General features: G+C 32.9%; 2 protein-coding genes across 2 annotated transcripts; both read right to left on the minus strand.

Moving 5' to 3' along the window:
* Positions 1 to 17,243: 17,243 nt before the first annotated feature.
* LOC148569161 (uncharacterized) lies at positions 17,244 to 19,114 on the minus strand. Its single transcript, XM_088484909.1, has 2 exons — positions 18,494 to 19,114; positions 17,244 to 17,417 (listed from the first exon to the last, which is right to left on the minus strand). Exons 1-2 carry the CDS (start codon positions 19,112 to 19,114, stop codon positions 17,244 to 17,246), a joined length of 795 nt encoding a protein of 264 aa, XP_088341035.1.
* Positions 19,115 to 19,120: 6 nt separating this feature from the next.
* Positions 19,121 to 19,438, minus strand: LOC107636999 (uncharacterized). The gene has a single exon (XM_016340458.1). It carries the CDS (start codon positions 19,436 to 19,438, stop codon positions 19,121 to 19,123), a length of 318 nt encoding a protein of 105 aa, XP_016195944.1.
* Positions 19,439 to 19,875: the final 437 nt, after the last annotated feature.

The raw sequence follows: 19,875 nt of genomic DNA on the forward strand, positions 1-19,875 counted from the left end.
TCTTTTCTTGCTTGGGGACAAGCAAGCTTTAAGTTTGGTGTTGTGATGACAAGTCATCTTAGCCTATTTTAACTAGTCTTTTTCTTTTGTTTTCATTAGAATTATGCACTTTCTTGAGCTACAAGCAAGCCAATTAGGTAGATTTTCATGTTTCCTTTGATTTAATCAACCATGTATGAATTCATGCTATTTCATGAGGTTTTATACTATAATTGTCACATATTATGAAAGAATGAATATCTCATGATTTCAAGCATAGCTTTGATGTGTTTGGTTGATTAATGATAGGTGAAGAAAGCTAGGAGTAAAGAGAAGACAATGGAATAAGTGAAATTGAACCAGGAAGCAAAAAGCTGGACCTAAAGTTAGCATCAAACTTTTGCACAAACTTTTGGTGGAAAAGTTTGAGCCAACGTTAGACCCCTAACTTTGAGGCTAACGTTGGCATGAAGAAAACACCCCTGGGCACCAAAAGTTTGCGCCAACGTTAGACCCCTAACTTTAAGGCTAACGTTGGCATGAAGAAAACCTCCCTGGGCACCAAAAGTTTGCGCCAACGTTAGCCCCCTAACTTGGTGGCTAACGTTGGCACATGAAAATCACAAGGGGAGGAGCAAAAGTTTGCGCCAACATTAGCCCCCTAACTTGGTGGCTAACGTTGGCGCCACAAGTGCACAAGGTGAAGCTAACGTTGGGGCCAAAGTTAGACCCCTAACTTTGGCACCAACGTGAGTAGCAGCAAATTTTGTGGGCTGATATGAAAAGTTAGACCAAAAGTTAGCCCCCTAACTTTTGCTCCAACTTTTGGTCCAACTTTTGCAAAACTCAAACCCGGTTCAATTGGTTCACTTTGGTTCTTCTCCAAACTTCAAGAGCAATCAACCAAGGCCTCTTTCAACCCAATTCCACTAAGAGCAAAGGCCCAACTCAAGGCTTGAAGATCATTGGAAGAAAGTGTATAAATAGGATAGAATTCAAGTTCTTCAGAGAGCTTTTTTTTGGAATTTTCATAATAGTTTTCGGAGAGTTTTGGATATTGAGTGATCTTTAATTTCTTTGTCTTGGGGAGGGAGAATTCACTTCTCTTCCTCTTAGTTTTATTGCTTTCAATTTCAATTACACTTGTCTTGGATCTTGGGTTGGAGATTTGAAGAAATTCTGTTTCAATCTCATCCTTGGATCTCTCTGTTTATTTACTGAATTTGAATTTCTGTTTCCCTTACTTGCTTCTCATCTAATTTCCTTGCAATTTACAATTTCCTTGCAATTGTTCTTGTTGGATCTAGGAAGGCATTGAGATCTAGACTTGGTTTTCTAGTCTCTGGGTCCTGAGATCTGATTTCCCATTTCAATTCTCTGTTTACTGCTTTCCATGTTCATTTACTTTTCTGCTTCATATCCGATTCAATTCCAAATACCTTTTACTCTTCTGCTTGATGCAAATTTACTTTTCCTTGTTTAAATTCTGCAAATCCAATCCCCAATTCCCTTTACAATTCCAGCCGTTTACATTTCTTGCACTTTAAGATTCCGCAATTTACATTTCTTGCATTCTAAGTTTCTGCTATTTAATTTCTTGTTCTTTAAGATTCAGCATTTTAATTCCCTGTTCTCTTTACTTCCATGCAATTTAATTTCTGCAAATCACAAAACACTCAACCAATTCTTGATTCGCTTGACTAAATTAACCACTAAGCTAAAATTGCTCAATCCTTCAATCCCTGTGGGATCGACCTCACTCCCGTGAGTTTTTATTACTTGATACGACCCGGTGCACTTGCCGGTTAGATTTGTGTGTTTTGGGAGAAATTTATTTTCCTACCAAAATACTCATCAAGTTTTTGGCGCCGTTGCCGGGGATTGATTAGATTGACAATGATTAAGTGAGGTGGTGATCTAGATCTAGCATTTTTATTTTCTGTTCCTTTAATTTGCAATTAACCCGCTAACTGTTTGAATTTTTGCTTAAGCTAACTAAAACTTCATTCTAGCAGTAGATTGAAGTGTCACTGGTTTGTATGTTTCTTATGTTTTGATTGTATGTCAGGTACAAGAAGAATCACACCCACCTTTCATGAACAAGACGAAAGAACTCTCAGGAGGTTAAAAAGAGCTGAAAGAGAAAAAAATGTTGCTGGAGAGGAAGAATCAGATGAAGAATATCATGAATTGGAGGAACACTCAACAAATCCAACAAATCCACCAGTGAGAATGGCCAACAATAATGGTCAACCCCAGAGGAGAGTCTTGGCTTCATATACATTTGCTAATCCAAGGCATTGTGGGAGTAGCATCCTCACCCCAAATGTCGATGCAAATAACTTTGAATTGAAGCCCCAACTCATCACCTTGGTGCAGAACAACTGTTCTTATGGAGGAGGCCCCTTGGAAGATCCAAACCAGCACCTATCCACCTTCCTGAGGATATGTAACACAGTGAAGACCAATGGTGTACATCCTGACAGTTACAAATTGTTGTTGTTTCCATTTTCCCTGAGGGACAAAGCTTCTCAATGGTTGGAGTCATTTCCAAGAGAAAGCATCAACAATTGGGAGGATCTAGTGAGCAAGTTCTTAGCAAAGTTTTATCCTCCTCAAAGGATCATCAGGCTCAAAACAGAGGTTCAAACATTTACTCAGATGGATGGAGAGTCATTGTATGAAGCATGGGAGAGATACAAAGCTTTACTTAGGAAGTGTCCACCAGAGATGTTTAATGAATGGGATAAACTCCAAAATTTCTATGAAGGACTGACAATGAAAGCTCAAGAGGCACTTGACTATTCAGCAGGAGGCTCAATGCAACTCATGAAGACAGATGAAGAAGCTTAGAACCTCATTGACATGGTGGCTAACAACCAATATTTCTTTGGCCATCAAAGACAACGCCAACCATCACTAAAGAAAGGAGTGTTAGAAATGGAAGGGGTTGACACCCTCCTAGCTCAAAACAAGATAATGCAGGAGCAGATTCAACAACAATTTGAGCAGATGGCTAAAAAGATTGATAGCTTGCAAGTTGCAGCAGTGAATACAAGCCAACCATCAACCACATGGGGACAAAATGAAGAAAACCAAGAAAATCAGCAGCAGGAACAACCTCAATATGTGCACAACCAAGGCTCAGGCCAAAATGATGATTATGGTGACACCTACAATCCATCCTGGAAGAACCATCCAAATCTCAGATGGGGAGATAACCACACCCACAGCCAGCAACCGTGGCAGAAAAAATCAAACCAAAACAACTCAAGAAACACAACTTACTCAAACCACGACCAGCAAAACGCTAATAATAATCAAATCATCTAATAATTCTTAAATATCAACTTCACATCAAGAGTGCATTTAATTTTTTACAATTTTTACCTTATAAAGGAAAATATGGATACCCTTATATGAATCACACTAACTCCAATTTCTAATTATTTAAAATTATTTTTTAATTTATAAAATTTATTATTTAATCTCCACCTTTGATTGTAAAAAAAATATCAATACCCCTAAAAAAAATATCAATACAAAAAAAAATCTTCTATTAATCTTTCTCATACTACAAGGTTTTATAACCCCCATCGAATGGTTTGTGGAGGTTCTTAAATTTGTGGAGGTTTTTAAAAACCTCCACAATCTATTAGGGGGAGGGTGTTGTGTATGTTTAGGTGATATTGAACTTTTATGGCAGTTATTGCTCAATGTTTGTGGCGGTTTGAAACCCCCACAAAAAGACTTTCATTTTAAAAATAATAGCTATTCTGTGGAAGTTTCAAACCTATCAATATAATTTTTAAAAATTAATCTACATTATTATTACACTACTAATCATTTATTATTAAAAAAAATATTTAAGCAAGACATTAAAAAGGTAAAAAAAATTAAAATAAAAGAAATACTTTAAAACAAAATATAGTACACTACCATCATTTTTCAATCACATTAATTACAACTACAAAATATTAAAAATAACATGATAAAATACAGACTTATGTCCAAACTCTTGAACAATGAACATAACTATAGAATATAACTATAGAAGAGATTATAACTATAGAATATTACTCCATAAAGCTACATGAGATGACATAACCATCAATAGACAAAAGAACATATCTTCAACCGCAAATAAAGTTAAGAAACTAGAAACACACTATACAAATACCACATGAGAGTCAAATTCCAGAGATAAAAGTCAAAATACTGCCTAAGTTTTTATTTCAGGGGTGTATAGTTCTTAAAATATAACTAATTACCAAAAGATAAGCAGACAAATCGTTAGTTATTCAAGAAAGCTAAACACTACCGTGTTATTTGCTTGCAGTAGAGACTGTCGCTGTACATGCAAATCTTAAAGAATAGAAACCCCAAGATCTTCTATCTCAAACATTGTTCTTCTACTGTCCTCAATACATTTCTTTAATTTTGATTGAAAGAACTCTTGATGATTCTAAATTTCAAATATAGAAGTAATCAATTCAACATGACCTCTTATACTCCATACTCCAAGACTACCTATTCTAGTATAAAGTTTCTATATTCTGATTAGTTTTTTCTTAAGATGTTTCATCCTATTATATATGTGTATTCCTCCCCTGGCAGAAAATGACTTGCATTTCATAAGATAGAATATATATATATATATATATATATATATATATATATATATATATATATATATATATAGCCGACACAAAGCACTTACAGGCCTGATCGCCAAGAAGTCCCTTTCAATTTGAGACTTTTGATTAATTGTTTCCCAATAAACCGAGCTTCGATGAATCATCTCCAGCTCACTTTCATTCTAAAAAGTCTAAGATCAAAAGAAATACCATAGTTAATAATATAGTTTATAATAGCACAAGGTAATGAAATGTGTAAAAGAAAAATAAATCATAGTCATACACCATGTAACAAGAACAATTTTTACCATGTTAAAAAGATAAAGATCATTACTCAAAAACCAAAATGAAAAGAAAACCTGCCGTGTTATGCAGTTCCTCTTGCCATGGTAGACGGCAGATATAAGGATTCCACTGAGAGTCCTGCATACAGAGAGAGATATTTCAGACATACAAGCAAGCTTCTAGATTTTACCAAGAGCAAAACTCAAAAGTTTGCAAAAGTTCAACAATTCCCAAATTTCAGATGAAACCTTTTACAGGAACATGATAACAATGGTACCTGACCCAATTTCCCCTCAATTAGAAGAAGAACAGCAAGTTTTGCAACATTCGCAACTTCCTCACTGATCAGAGATTTGATCTTAGCAGGGATATTATCTGCTGTTATTTGCTACAAAACCAATTACAAATACTATGTTATCAAGAGTGACTTGTCATTGTGACATATAAAAAGCAAGCCATAACATATAGTTCGAGGAAAGATTAAGAGTGGATGCCTACCACTCTATAAGAAACCTTCAAAATACAATCTCCGGCTTTTATCGCCTTAGAAGCAAACAGAGACCTAGATGCAAGACACGAATTAATAGTTACTAAACCACCATTAATTAATATGATAATATATAATATAAACAGAGAGATGTTCCATCTTCATTATATCATTTTGTGTTATAACTTATGTGGAATATTAACCCATAAACTACGCCTAAATTCACAACCATCCTTACTATTCGATTTCACGAATGATGACAAAGGAAACAATAAGCATGCAGTTAAGAGCTAGAACCTGGTAGGTTTTCATTTCTTACATTACAACATCAATCTTTTTCCAACTAAAGTGGGAGGAAAGTATGAAGCCTTCTTTTTCCAACATATAGAACAATCAAAACCATTGCTACTACTAGCAGTCTAATATGAACAAAGAATTTAATGTTACGGTGTCATGAAAAGTCAATTGTACTCACTCTGACAAACAAGTATCAATTTGTGAACTGAGCCTATTCAAATATTCAGTAGGGCTACGTTTCATATCCTCTTCCAGTTGATGCAATTCCTGATTTGAAAGAAACTTCCCTAGCATTAGTAATTAGGAATGCACAAATAATATTGCTAGCTAGCTTATAATCATTCGCCTTAAATATCTCATACTAGCAATTAGAATTAATCAGGTTCATATATAGATCAAGGATACAGGCAATAATTAACTTCATTATGATGAAATTTTAAACAGCAGTAGCAGTTATATATATCTTTATGTTGGTAGATTGAATAAAATCAATCAATTAATTCAGTCAAATATGAGTCCCCTTTTTTTCAAGTGCTCTTAATACCTCCTTTGCAGCTTTATACTTCTCCCGGGCAATTTCTTCACATCGGACAGTAGCAAGCATAACCTACAAGTTGATCAAGCGATAAAGCTTTAACAGAGATTAGTCCTTGAGAAGAGTTGGACCAACAGCTCGCATAGCAGTTAAAAAATAATTCAAATAAAGCAAGCAGGGGATTTCAATTATCTTCAATTTAAACGTGTTGTAATGACTCTTTAATTTCTGGGAAGAGAGTCCCTATTTTAATGCTGCCAGTTTTTCATCTCGACATGGCATCCCCCCTCTCTTCCTTTCCCTTTTCCCTAGAAAATAAGATTTATTGACCGTTTATGATAAATTTATATATCTTGTATTTCCTAATAAAATATTGGCTATCAAACAGGTGGAAGCAAGTAAAAATCTGACATGAAATGAGCACCTACTGCAGTTTTTAAAGTGATTCGTAAGTTGGTGTTCTTGTACCCAGCAGTGAATCTACCTCTGCTTGAGCCTTTCTCATTTTGTCCAGGTTCTGTAGTGAGTTCAATAATCAGTAAGATGGTATTGGCCAAAGAGAAAAATCTGAAGAGAAGCTACGATAACCAAAGATCCAGAATTGTCTTTCACTACTAGGCAATTATATCAACTTTGAGATTAACATGCTTGAGATAAAAGGAAAGTTACCCAAGTAAGAACTGCAGCTGTTGTCTCATGACCAGCAATAAGCATTGTTATTAAATCATCCCTCAACTGTCAAAGTGGAGAGAGAAGTAAGAAGTAAACAAAGCATACTATTAACCATGTAACTTTACTCTCAACTGTATAATATTATATATATTGATAATTGTTAATATATGCTCTTAATTAGTCAAAAAAGCTGGTTGCTGTGTACCTTTATATATAACATCATCTCACCTAACCTCCCCTTTTACCTTAAGCCAGGGATTCCTACAAATTTTCTGTCTTTGCAACTTTCCTTAATTAATGGTCAGTAACTTGCTTGCTTTTTTTTTTCATGAATTGCATTGCAGCATTAATGGCACACTAACTAAGAATCTAGATATATACTCAAAATGGTGCCATAAATGTTCGGTACAGGGTACTCTTCTTTTTTTGCTGATGATTCAACACTACTGCTTCACATAGCTGCAACAATCACATACACATTTTGTAACCTCAATTTGGTAAAACACTTTTTTTTAGAAAGTCATACACAACTATATTATTACTAAAACAAAAAAGAGATAGTTGTATCATCACACTATCACCATTAAAGCAAAACATAAACAAACAAAATCACTAGTAACAAAAATGTGTGTATTTATTATGTATATAAATGATGATGCATGCCTTTTGTTGCTGTCTCTTGAGTCTTGCATTCTCTTCCAGCAAATGATCCACTTTAAACTGTAATTCCCTTGTATATGCCTGAAATAATACACAGCAAAACCAAAAAAAAATGAAGACTTGAAGCAAAAAACAAAAGAAAAAATTGTACCTCATGAAAGCTTTGTGAAGTTACTCATCTGCAACAGAACAAAAACAATCAAAGATGATATGACTACAACTTCCATCAAAGCTTTTTTATTTTTTATACAATGATATATTAAAGATCCTAGTTCAGTTCATGGAAACCTTTACAAAGTAGGAACAAATCCTCACCTCAATGACTGGGAACGACATGAGAATTAGTTCCACAAGATTTGATAGCTTCGATCGCACTATCGCAGCTTCAATCGAAGCTTCCAAAGTCTTTCGCTCGCTCGCCTTACAGATCTACTCAGCTAGCGCCACCGGGTCCGCGCCCAAACCGCTCTCTGAGTGCTTCAAGCTGCTGGAGCAAAAGCAGAATCAGCGGCAGCAACCGCCGTGAAAGACGACGCAGAAGCGGAAGATCTAAAGTATTACTATTCCGAGAGGCGAGAGCTACACGAATTGAGAAGCTCCACGATTACCTCGTCCTCATAACTCCACCGGCGACGCTTTGATGGAGGAGACATGGCGGCAACGGCGGCGAGGAGATGAATGGCAGTGGCTAGAATCGATATTTTAGGGTCCAGACTTTCGTTCTCTCTCTCTCTTAGAACTCTTCTGATTTTTCTGAGTATATACCCATTTTGGTCCTCAAAGAATTTCAGACTAGACACTTTAGTCCCCAACTAAAATTAATTATTCGATTGGTCCCTAACAATTAATTCGGTCAGTCACTTAAGTCCTTTATTCCATTAATTCTAACGGATGACAAAATAGTCCCTGACAACTCTAACAGGGGACAAAATGGTCCCTGATCTCCTTTATTCGGAAACAACACTATTATCTCCCAATTTCCATCATATCTCGCATAACACTAACAGTCTAGCATTGTAACTTCAAACTACACAATGCACACTCTATAAATTTAATGTTCGCAAGAAAAAAAATCCTCCACGGGTTGAGTTGCTGATGTGGTTTGTAATTTTAGAAAATTGAATACTAGAGATAGATTATGTAAGTTTAAGATTGTACCAGAAGCAGAATCTTTTTGTGTCTTATGTAAGGATAGATTGAAGATGGTACATCACTTATTTTTTTTATGTGATCGTATATGAAAGTTATGGGGATCAATCTTGGTGGATTGGAGTGTGATTTGGTTTTGGCCAGGATCAATCTTTTGCTCCCTGTTTGCTGTTTTATGCTAGTTTTTATGTTTTCTTTGTAGTTATTGCTCTGTTTTTGTTACTATTTTTTGGAACTACGCCCACTTTTTTTGGAATTGGGTGGAGATGTAATTATCTAAAAAAAAAGAAAAAAAATTCTCAACTTGTTCTCAACCAATTCATACTCAGAAAACTAATGCCTATGTCTCTCAACTAGTTGTCGTCTTCGATGGATCCCATGAATCCAGATAGCAAGTCATTTGTTAAGACTCCGGAAAAGAAGGAATGAAGTACTCGTTGTCTATTTCAAATGAGAATTTGCATATGATGTTGAAGGATAATCTTCGCATGATGTCCTAATGTCCAACAATCTATATTGATTGCTGGAGAGTGGAGAAAGGCGTGCGCTTGGAGTAGTTGTGGAACTTGGTCTTGAGGATGTCGTGGACGTTGTGGGGGTTGGAAATGATGTTATCAAAGACGTGGAAGTGGATGCTTTTGGTGGGTGAAGTGCAGAGGAGGTGGATGTACTAATCACAAAGATTTAGGAAGTGTATGGTCTATGACATGTTGAGGTAGGTGCGACACGTGTGACAATTACACCATGATTTAATTTTGGAGCTAAAGATGAGGAAGGAAAAGATGGAAAAAAAGACTGTGAAGGTGAAGAAGGAGAGTATGAATGTTAGGGTTATGCGAGATATGATAAAAATTGGGGAACAACAGTGTCGTTTTCGAATATAGGGGTCAGGGATCATTTTGTCCCTTGTTAAAGTTGTCAGAGATCATTTTGTCCCATGTTAGAATTTTCAGGGACCATTTTGTCTTCCGTTAGAGTTGACGGAGCCAAGGACCTAAGTGGCTGATGGAATTAATTGTTAGGGACCAATCGAGTAATTAATTTTAGTTGGAGACTAAAATGTCTAGTTTGAAATTCTTTGAGGACCAAAATGGGTATATACTCGATTTTTCTTTTGTATGTTCAGTTAAAATTTGTTTGGTTTGGCCTTTTAATAATTAATTGAGTTAAGAGTATTATAATAGTGGGAATTTTTATTATATTATTTAAAATTATCATAAATAAAATATACTATAATAAAATATACTATAGAAGTTTTAATAACTCCTACTAAAAAACCTCCACAAACAAATAAAAATTCTGTAGTGTCAGGTAGCATATCAAACAAAAGAAGGCAACAATAAGGCCAATGGTTAAGAAAAATTCATGGCACATTTGCATGTTCCAAAAACCATTGATATGCTTATCTCTTGAAAACCTTGTTAAGGAAAATGACCGGTTAAAAAGTATAAATCTCAAGAAAAACAAGATAATAATAAGAACTACCTAAAAGGGTTGAAGAGTCAACCACACAATGGATTTGATCATTGAAGAAATGCAAAAAAGACAGAGTGGGAATCTAAAATTTGAAGTCTTTGTGTGTGGTGGGTCCTATAAACTCATTCTCAACACCAAAGAGTTGTTTCAAAGGAGAGAACTTTCCATGAAGTGTTAAGGGCCACCCTTCCAGTCAAATGTTAATAATACAAAGGTAAAGAAACAAATGCATTATCATGAATCCTTAAACTATGGATTTGCTATAAGCGTGGGATAGGGGATGTATTCAAGGAATAACCTTGTGGTAAAAGGTATAAATATTACAATGAGCTAAACAAAAATAATAAAAAATATAATTATAAGAATAGTTTATCAAAATTGGCAGGGTGTACAATACTAAAAAGAATGTACCCCCTAACTGAAGCTAACGCCTGCCTCATAATTATGTAATCCTTCAGGGTTCCACAGGACTTGAAAAGCTAGGCCATGCCCCTGATTGAAGAAGCTCTTTACTAATGATGTTGACAAATAAACTAACCACTGTCTTTACTCTGATTTAATTCTTGGAAAAAGGACTTCCCAGCCTCGTACGTTGACCAGCAGATTGCGGCTGCAAGAGCATGGAACAGCATCCTTGGAATCCATTCTCGCATGAGCCCTCTGTATCCATCCTTTTTCACTATTGTTTTTAAAACTTCTGCAATTGAACCATTTTCGAACCTATCGCATCCACAGACACCCTGCACCATAAACCGATATCATGATACTCCCTCCCTTCGGCATATATGATAAAAATACCAACTATGATATTGGTTGTGCAGAAGCTGATAAGGTACATACAAAGGAATAACACATGTATCTATATGCATAACATAAAATTTCTTGCATGCATCTTAGCCTTGAAATGAGAATCAGATGGGTCATAATCAAAGACTAACTATTACTAACATAATCAATGGTAGACTAGCAATTTTTACAGTTTGAGATTAAATACCTTATTAGTAACTCTCTTTCTCTCAACTCATTCCTTGTCCGTTCGCTGTGAACTTCTTGACTAAATATATTTTGGACTATTTTCAACTCGATTCACACAAGTACATTAAACTTACACCTCAGAATATGACTCTACCCTTGAGTATATGAATAATTTTGAAGTGCTGGTTTCATAATATCATCTTTTTTTATCAAGTTTATAAAGCATAGTACCAATCATAAATAAAATCTCAGCTCCAACTACCATTTCTTTCTTGATATTTGTTAAATTAAGTTGAGCAGGGTAAGTTATATTTTAAGAAGGGAAAACATGATTTGTACGAAACTGAGCCAACAAGGCAACAGCATATAGATAGATCCAAACTTACAGGCTAAGTGTTGTAGGGTATGTAGTATATACTAGATAGACACTTCAACGCAGCATCAAACTTCCCATGAAACCAACATTACCAAACGATCAATTAAAATGATATTCATAGTTACACTTAAACGGCAGCAAGTCTCTTAGGAGACCACTGGATCCTGGGACCAAGGCCATTTCTGGCCACGTAGATAACCTACTCCCAAGATATGTTTGGTTGGAGGGTAGAGAAGGGTTATAGAGGAAAATGTGTTTCGTTTCTAAGAAAAAGAAATTAAAAAAAGGGGGGGTTAATTTTATCTTAATAATCATTTATCGGATAACAAGAATCTAAGCTCAACCCCACCACAAATACATCAGGTCCATTCAAGGCAGCTTGTAATCACATCCTCAAGTTTATAATGTTATTACTCCCTTCACACAGGTTACAGATTCGTGAGAAGAAAGCACATTGTTCACAAGTTAGAACCTCGCACTCAGCATCCTAACACCCCACTAATCGGAACAAACTATTTCTGATAAATAACCCATAAGAGTTGTTCCATTAAATTATAATCTGCGATCCAGATCAACAACTTATTCTTCTCCTTGGTTGGTGTCTGCTACAAGGACAACATGACCCATTACCATCACTAATCTATGTTCATGACACTTCATGATTCTACATAGCATTACTAGGTTGCAACTTGTCATAAGCCTAATGCCATCAAAGGTTAGGCTATGCTATCACAAAATTTGCAAACAAACCATCATATTAGTCGTTGAAGTTAACGAGTGACTGACATTAAATTCCTATCCAATGTTAGGAGGCCAATCCAAAGGTCCTGAAGTTGCTACAAGTCGGTCAAGATGTTGAGGGACTAACTTACTCTACTTTCTTTCTTTTCAGTTTTAGATCAGCTTCAAGGACCTCAGCAGAGCTTCTAAAATTCCAGAGTCGAATTTGACATCAGCTGACAATTTCTTCGGTTAATTTGCAAGTATATTTGAATATTTGCAACTTGAACAGCACGAATAGGTAGACACAAAAGCCTAACACTGCAACTATCTACTCTATGATCATAATCCTCTTGAGAACAAATAACATTTTAGGCAGATACAAAAGTATAATTAAAAGAAAAACTTACAAGCTTCTACCCACTGAAAAGTGGTGTCTACTACATAGAACAAAAGCACCCATTGCATCCTATCGTAAAATGATAAACCATATCTACAAAAAGCATAACAAAGTTATAAAACTAGAATACTCTATTTTATTCAATTTTTTAACATATGGGATATCAGTCATCTTCTTCCAACACCTTGGTACCGGGTTTCTCCTTCAGAACCTCTTCCGCGTCTTTTTTCGGGTCCTCCTCCATAGGATCCACTTCCTCGTCGCTTGAACTACTGGATTCTTCTCCTTCTTCTGATTCTGAATCGAGGCACACGACCTCGGTTAAGCGGCGTTTTTTGTGTGCATTGGCGTCGAGAAATGTTACGACAACAGGCGACTGGGGATGTTTTTCAACAGAACTTCCATCTAAGTAAATGGTTTGGATTACAGTAGTTGTCGTGGTAATTACCCATGCATGTCTGTTCGGGTTATATTCAGTAGTCACGCTGGGGATGCGTTGAGTGGTCTCAACTCTATGTGCTTGGGCCATTTATTATCTAGAAAAAAAGAAGGCCAAAGAAAAAGAAGAAGATCAAGAAGGGGAGGGAGATTGAGAGAAAGAAAAAGCAATATACCATCGTCAATTACCTGACTCAGCTTTGATGACTACCAGGCAATAGCTCCACGAAGAATACTAACTGTGGTTCCACTTCAATTCCATCGTCACAATTTATAGTGAGAAACCATCTATGTTAGATTTGTAATTATAATTGAGTTTGAGTGTCTAAAGTAATTTTAGTTTATTTAATATTTAACTATATGCGGTTTATATATGCAGAGTTCTTAATTATATAAAATAATTATTTTAAATTTTATCATTTTTATTGATTTAACTATTTAGTATATATATATATAATAAATCGTAGTATTTTGTATTAATTTATTGTGATAATATTTTTTTATTTTTTTTTCAATAAATGTAGTTTACTTTACTATTTAACCATTTTTCTAAAGGAATAACAAGAGCATAAATTTTTGCATTACGTTAAAAAATATTCAAGTTGAAATAAGTTATGTGTGGTTGGTAAAAGGAAGATTATTTGGAATAAGGATAAAAATCTTCCTTCAAGGATTTCGAAGGATATTTAGGTATATAACCAAACAAATTAAAGATATATATAAAAACGGCAATAAAGTTGGTAAAAAAAAAACAAGTTGCATTCAAAGAAGAAAGATAAAGTAAAATTTTCCATGAGTCGATAAAAGTATAGGTAGTGCATTGCAGACAAACCAATTTAAATTACATAAAGAAGTTTTAGAATTTATGTAGAAAAAATACATGTTAACATGAAAACAATTTTATCATAATTCAGAATGATTTTAGACGTACAGAATCAGGCCAAAAAAAATGCAAACCGAAACTTCTTTGATTCAAAAAAAGAAATTTCAAGAGGTTACTAATAAATTATTTAGGTGAATAACTGATTTAGTATCTTACTTTTTTATGTATATTATTATGTTAAATATATATAAATAAAATAAATTTGGAGTTAATGTATTAAATATTAGTATATCAGTACAGACAAATGTTAATACACTTTAGAAAAAATAAAGAATGCAGTACTCTGTAAAATTAACTTACTGTTAAAAATAAAAATAAAAACAAAAAATAAATAAATAATAAAACATCATAAACTCTAAATCTAAAAATTTAAAAATCTTACAAAATTATAATAATTATAACTCTAAACTTAAACCCAAATTCTATACTCTTAAACCTTAAATTATATAAGCTAAACCTTACCCCTTAAATCCTAAAATCCGTTTCTCTCAAAATTAATTTAATTTATTTTAGAGATATAAACTAATTAATAATTAATTTTATTTTTAAAAAATTTTTAATTACAAGATATATCGAAAATATCTCATCCTTCTAAATGCTTTCAACCATCTTCAATATAAAAGAATTGAGCTATAACTAAATATTATTGCACTACGATAAAAAAAAATAAAGTGAACAATTTGATACTTGGTTGATATATTCCATCCAACTGCCATATCTTTAACTAAATGTACTTTTAATAAAATATTCATTTCACAGTATGACCTTTTTATAATATTTTTTTGTGATAATAAATATTTTATTCAATAGATATATTTCATTAGTTAATATTTTAATTATATTGCACATATAAATAGGTAGATTATTAATTTATTACAAAATAATTATTTTAATAAACTCAAAATATATACATTAAAAAATTATTAATTATTATGTATTAACTTGTGAATAGATATTTTTTAATATATAAAAATAATTATTATTGATTACAAACTTCAACTTAATATTGTTATTTAAATGGTGAACAAGTTTTTGCAATATTAAAATATAAAACCGTGTATTTTTTATAAAAAGGTTTGATTACAAGGCTATGCTATATCCCACATGTGACATGTGACTCCATCATAAATATTGTTAGTCATCTTTGGGATAAGTTCTGCTAAGTTTTGTCAACCTACTCTCTACATACATACAAAAAAAGGCTAGGTGTTATTCCATAAATAAAAATATCTTTATCTCTTTATGAAATAATATATGTATGTTATAATATGTCTCTTTATGAAAATTTTAATACTCCTAAATCTCAAACAACTATTGAAAATAACATAACATTACTAATAAAAAATACAAAAATATTCTTGACATTTTAAAATACAAAATATTTAAATTTTTTTGTCCAAAATATATAAAAATAAATCAGTTTCTTAGAAAAATTTAAATGTCTCACATTTTAAAAAATAATAAATATTTTTATATTTTTAATTAGTCAAAAACTTATTTGTCTTTAAGATAAAAGTTCAGAGACCTATTTCTCGTACATAATATATATCTTGCATTCTTGCCAACATCGCTCACAACCGATTTACTTTAACCTTAAAGATAAATTAACAAAAATATCCCTCATAAAGTCTACAGTTTTACAATAACAAGATACAAATATAAATATAAATATTAATTAACTTTTTTACAATTAAGTCTAATCTCACCCTCATTTCCGGTAAGAGGCTTCATGTTACCCATCTTAATCATAGAATGTTTGAATCTTTTAGCAAAAGCAATTGGATTCCTACTAAATAGCTTCACGTACCAACCTATCACTCTCACTATTATTTCCCTTGAAGAGTTCTTAATCAGAATGAAGAAGCCCCTTGTTATCCAACAATTGCTTGTACTAGGCATTGTCAAATATTTCATTAGTGGAATCAAATGGTGCCAAATTACTATCTTCGGCCACCACTTTGAGGGCACTTTTGTAATTTCAAGTATGATGCAAGTTTTGGGTCAATATTGATGTCATTATAGAAAGGGCCACAAGGTCTTTAAGGCCCAGCCCATGAGAATTGAAATTAGAGAGAAGCTCTGAGAAGCTTGAAGATGAGGAAGGAAGGCTTGTACTTGCAGCTTCATTGCTTGCAGTTCTAGCGTCTCTTCTTCCTAAGGGCACATGGTAACGAAAGTGTGGCTCCAATAACTGTTATAATAGAAGCACAATGAGTTGGATTAATGTTCAAACTGGTTTAAAAAAATCATGAATAAATTAATTTAAAAAATTAATACTTAATTTAATTATTTTGTTAGTTTTTATAATTTTTTAATTAAATTTTTATATTTTAAAAAATATTTAATTCTAAAATATTTAATTTTAAAGTATTTTATAATTTATCATATATCAAATACAAAAATAAATATTTTAAAAATATATTTAAAAGTTTTTGTTTAACATAAAATTAAATTACAAATTTTTAAATTATAAAAATTTAATTAAAAATTAGACAAAACTATAAAAACTACTATATTAATTAAATTTTAATACTTTAGTTTGGTCTTTAAAATATGTCAATACCTATAAAAACTACCAAATTAATTAAACTTTAATACTTTAGTTTGGTCTTTAGAAAATGTCAATACAAGTTAAATTAGTCATTTTTATAACTACTTTTAATTGAAGGACTAACGGTAACTTTTTAGATACTAAATTGAGCCGTTAAATCTTTGAGAAATTCAATTGATTTACAAAATTATGAAATTATGATTTTTTGATAAATTTGTATCAAATTTAAAATTATTATAAATTATGATTTTTTTTAATAATAATTAGTTATTATTACAGAATAAAAATATTTTGTAACAAGAAAATTTGTTATAAAACAATTCAATATTTTATAACAACGTGATTACTTTTGTTACAAATTATGTGATAGAATTAGTATTGGACTAGCCCAATTAGAGAATTATACTATAAATAGGAGTATAATGTAATAATGTGGAATATGCATGATGTAATTAAAAACTCTATTTTTTCTCTTTAGCCCTAACTCTAGGAATTTCTCTTTTATTTTCTCTAATTATCTCTGATTCTCTCTAATTCTCTCTGTTCTTGATACAAATTCGTATCAAATGGTGTTTTCATTGAACACCATGCCAAATTCTCATGATGATTCAGTGGACTCAATTTTGGATCAGATTCAACTTGACCTACAACGCTTGAATTTAGATTTTCAAAAACGAACCGAGATACATAAAGAAATTCTAGCAACTTGTGCCAGAATTTGTGCTACCTTAAACGCTTATCAACAAGTCCAACAGCAACCAATTTTCCAAATTCAAGCCAAATCAGATTCACATTTGCACCTGCTCCACAAGAATTCAACAAATCCAGCGGCATATATCTCAGCACTTCCAGTTTTGCAATTTCAAATGCTAGAATCAGATTATCAAGAACCAAATTCTACCATAGACACACTAGATCTAACAATTCTAGACAAACTAGATGCAGATTTTTAGAATGCAGATATAAAAATTCCAGAGTTAGAAAGCGATGCAGAACACACAGAGGAGGCAGCAAAATCATATTTTAATTTTAACTAGTGTATGAACCGTGTTAAGCACGGAAAAATTTATAAAAATAAAAAAATTATATGATTAGATATTTAAAAAAAATACAATAATTATTATTTTAAAAAATTTATAAAATTATGATCAAAATCAAAGTTTAACTTAAAAATAGTGAGTAATAATCATTTTACACTTTTTTTAAAGTAAAATAATTATACATTGATACAAAATTTAAAATAAAATTAAAATATTTACATTAGAATTCTAATTTTTTCAAAGACTTTTCTATAAACAACATTAATGGTTAAATTTGCAGACATTCCTACGTGATTTATAAGTAAAACTTTTAAACCTCTCTTACTCTTAACTCTTGAAAGTGTCACATATAGTTGATCATGTGTAAAAACTGGTTTGGGCAAGTACAATCCAACATGAGATAAAGTTTGTCCCTGAGATTTATTAATTATCATGACAAACGATACTATTATGGAAACTGTCTTCATTGGAATCTAACTGGGATGGTTTCATTTGTTGGTACCATATTCATTCTTGGAATCAAAGCAATATGACCAACATTGTTACTCGTTAAGACTTCACATTCTATGACATGATTTCCAATCTTCCTAACTTGTAGTCTTGTACCATTACAAAGACCATTGGATTAGTCAATATTCCTCAGTAACATCACCGGAATACCAACCTTGAGTATTAATTTATGTGGACGCAAATCAGAACAATTTATGCTATTCAGTAATTTAGGACCATAGAGATTTAGCTGGCTCTCCATATTCCCTTCATCCATACAAATTGAATCTGAACTGAGATATAATTTTTCTCCTCCAGGAATGATAGCCATCAAATGGTTGTTGACCTCTTCAACAATATCCAGCGTGGGAGCCAGTATAGTTCTTACTTTGAAAAAATCCTTTGAGACATGTTATTCAAAATATTTGGATAAGAAAAATAAACCAACTCATCAAATGCCTGGTCCGAAGAAGGAATAACAATATCTCCTGGAAGACATATCTCAGATTCACCATCCATATCGTTACCTATTAAACCATCACCAACTTTCAATAAACACTCACCAAATTGCTTTGTCTCATCTTGATCTGAAGCAGTCGTCCCTACAAAGAGTCTCATGTTTTTTATTAGTTTGAGCACCTGACAAAACTTCCAAAAGCAAGACAAATTAACGGTTGAATGAATGATATCTTGTCTCGATCCTCGTAGAATGACAGGAAGAAATTGTCTAAAGTCTCCATCTAGTACAACCACTTTTCCTCCAAAGGGCGAATCTTTGTTATATGTTAGAGAAAATCTCATGATATCACCCAAGCATTTATCAAGCGCTTCATAGCAATACCTTCTAACCATTAGAGCCTCATCCCAAATTATAAGTTTGGCTTTCAATAGCAGCATTGTTAGAGGGGAACCAGGTTTGATGTTACATACAGAATCCTCAGTTATATTCAGCGGTATTTTGAACCTTGAGTGTGTCGTTCTTCCATTGGGAAGAAGTAAAGATGCAATACCACTTGAAGTAATGTTTGACACAATATCACCCCTTGAGCAAATCTCAGCAGACATAAGGTTCTAGAGAAATGTTTTTCCAGTACTCCCATCACCATACACAAAGAAAAAACCCCCTTCATCACAATATATAGCTGTAACAATTTTATCGAATGCATATTTCTGCTCAGGTGTTGCGATGGCTAACATGTTTGAGGCATTTTTCTTTAAATCATCCCTGTTAAAGTTTAGCTCTTCCCTGATAACCCTTTCGGTTAACAAAGAACTATCAACTTCAGTTGCTAAAGGCATAGAAGGATAGTCTTTCAAGGTTTTATCATAGGAATGTAAGATCTTGTCTATATCCATTAAGCACAACTGCTTAATCTCATCATCTGACATGGTTAATTCTACATATTATACGATACTATAAAAATTCAATCAAACTAACAATGATCAATAATGCAGAACTTTTATAATTGCAATTAATAAAAACTCACTCCTCATGTTCATCACAGTTCTCTGTCGATACAAAATATCATCTGAGAGTTCATGCTAACATCTATTCCAAACATGTTCTGGTCTTGAGATATTGTTGGATGTTAATAGAATGACAAATAACCTCCTAACAGAAGAACTTTACTGATCAGGAAAAAGCTGATCAAATTGTGCCGGCCAATGACCTAGTTAAATTTACAAATCTCTACTGTGAACTCAAATTTCCAGTTTTTGTGGAAAAGTGGCACCTCTACTTAGAAAGGACGCTCAGAATACCAACCGAATTAAAGAAGTACACTGAAAAGTAGATCAAATAGAAAGGTTGGGTATTTCTTGAGAGG

This window comes from Arachis ipaensis, chromosome B4, assembly GCF_059453495.1.
Source record: "Arachis ipaensis isolate K30076 ecotype BB chromosome B4, ASM5945349v1, whole genome shotgun sequence".
Taxonomy (NCBI): domain Eukaryota; kingdom Viridiplantae; phylum Streptophyta; class Magnoliopsida; order Fabales; family Fabaceae; genus Arachis; species Arachis ipaensis.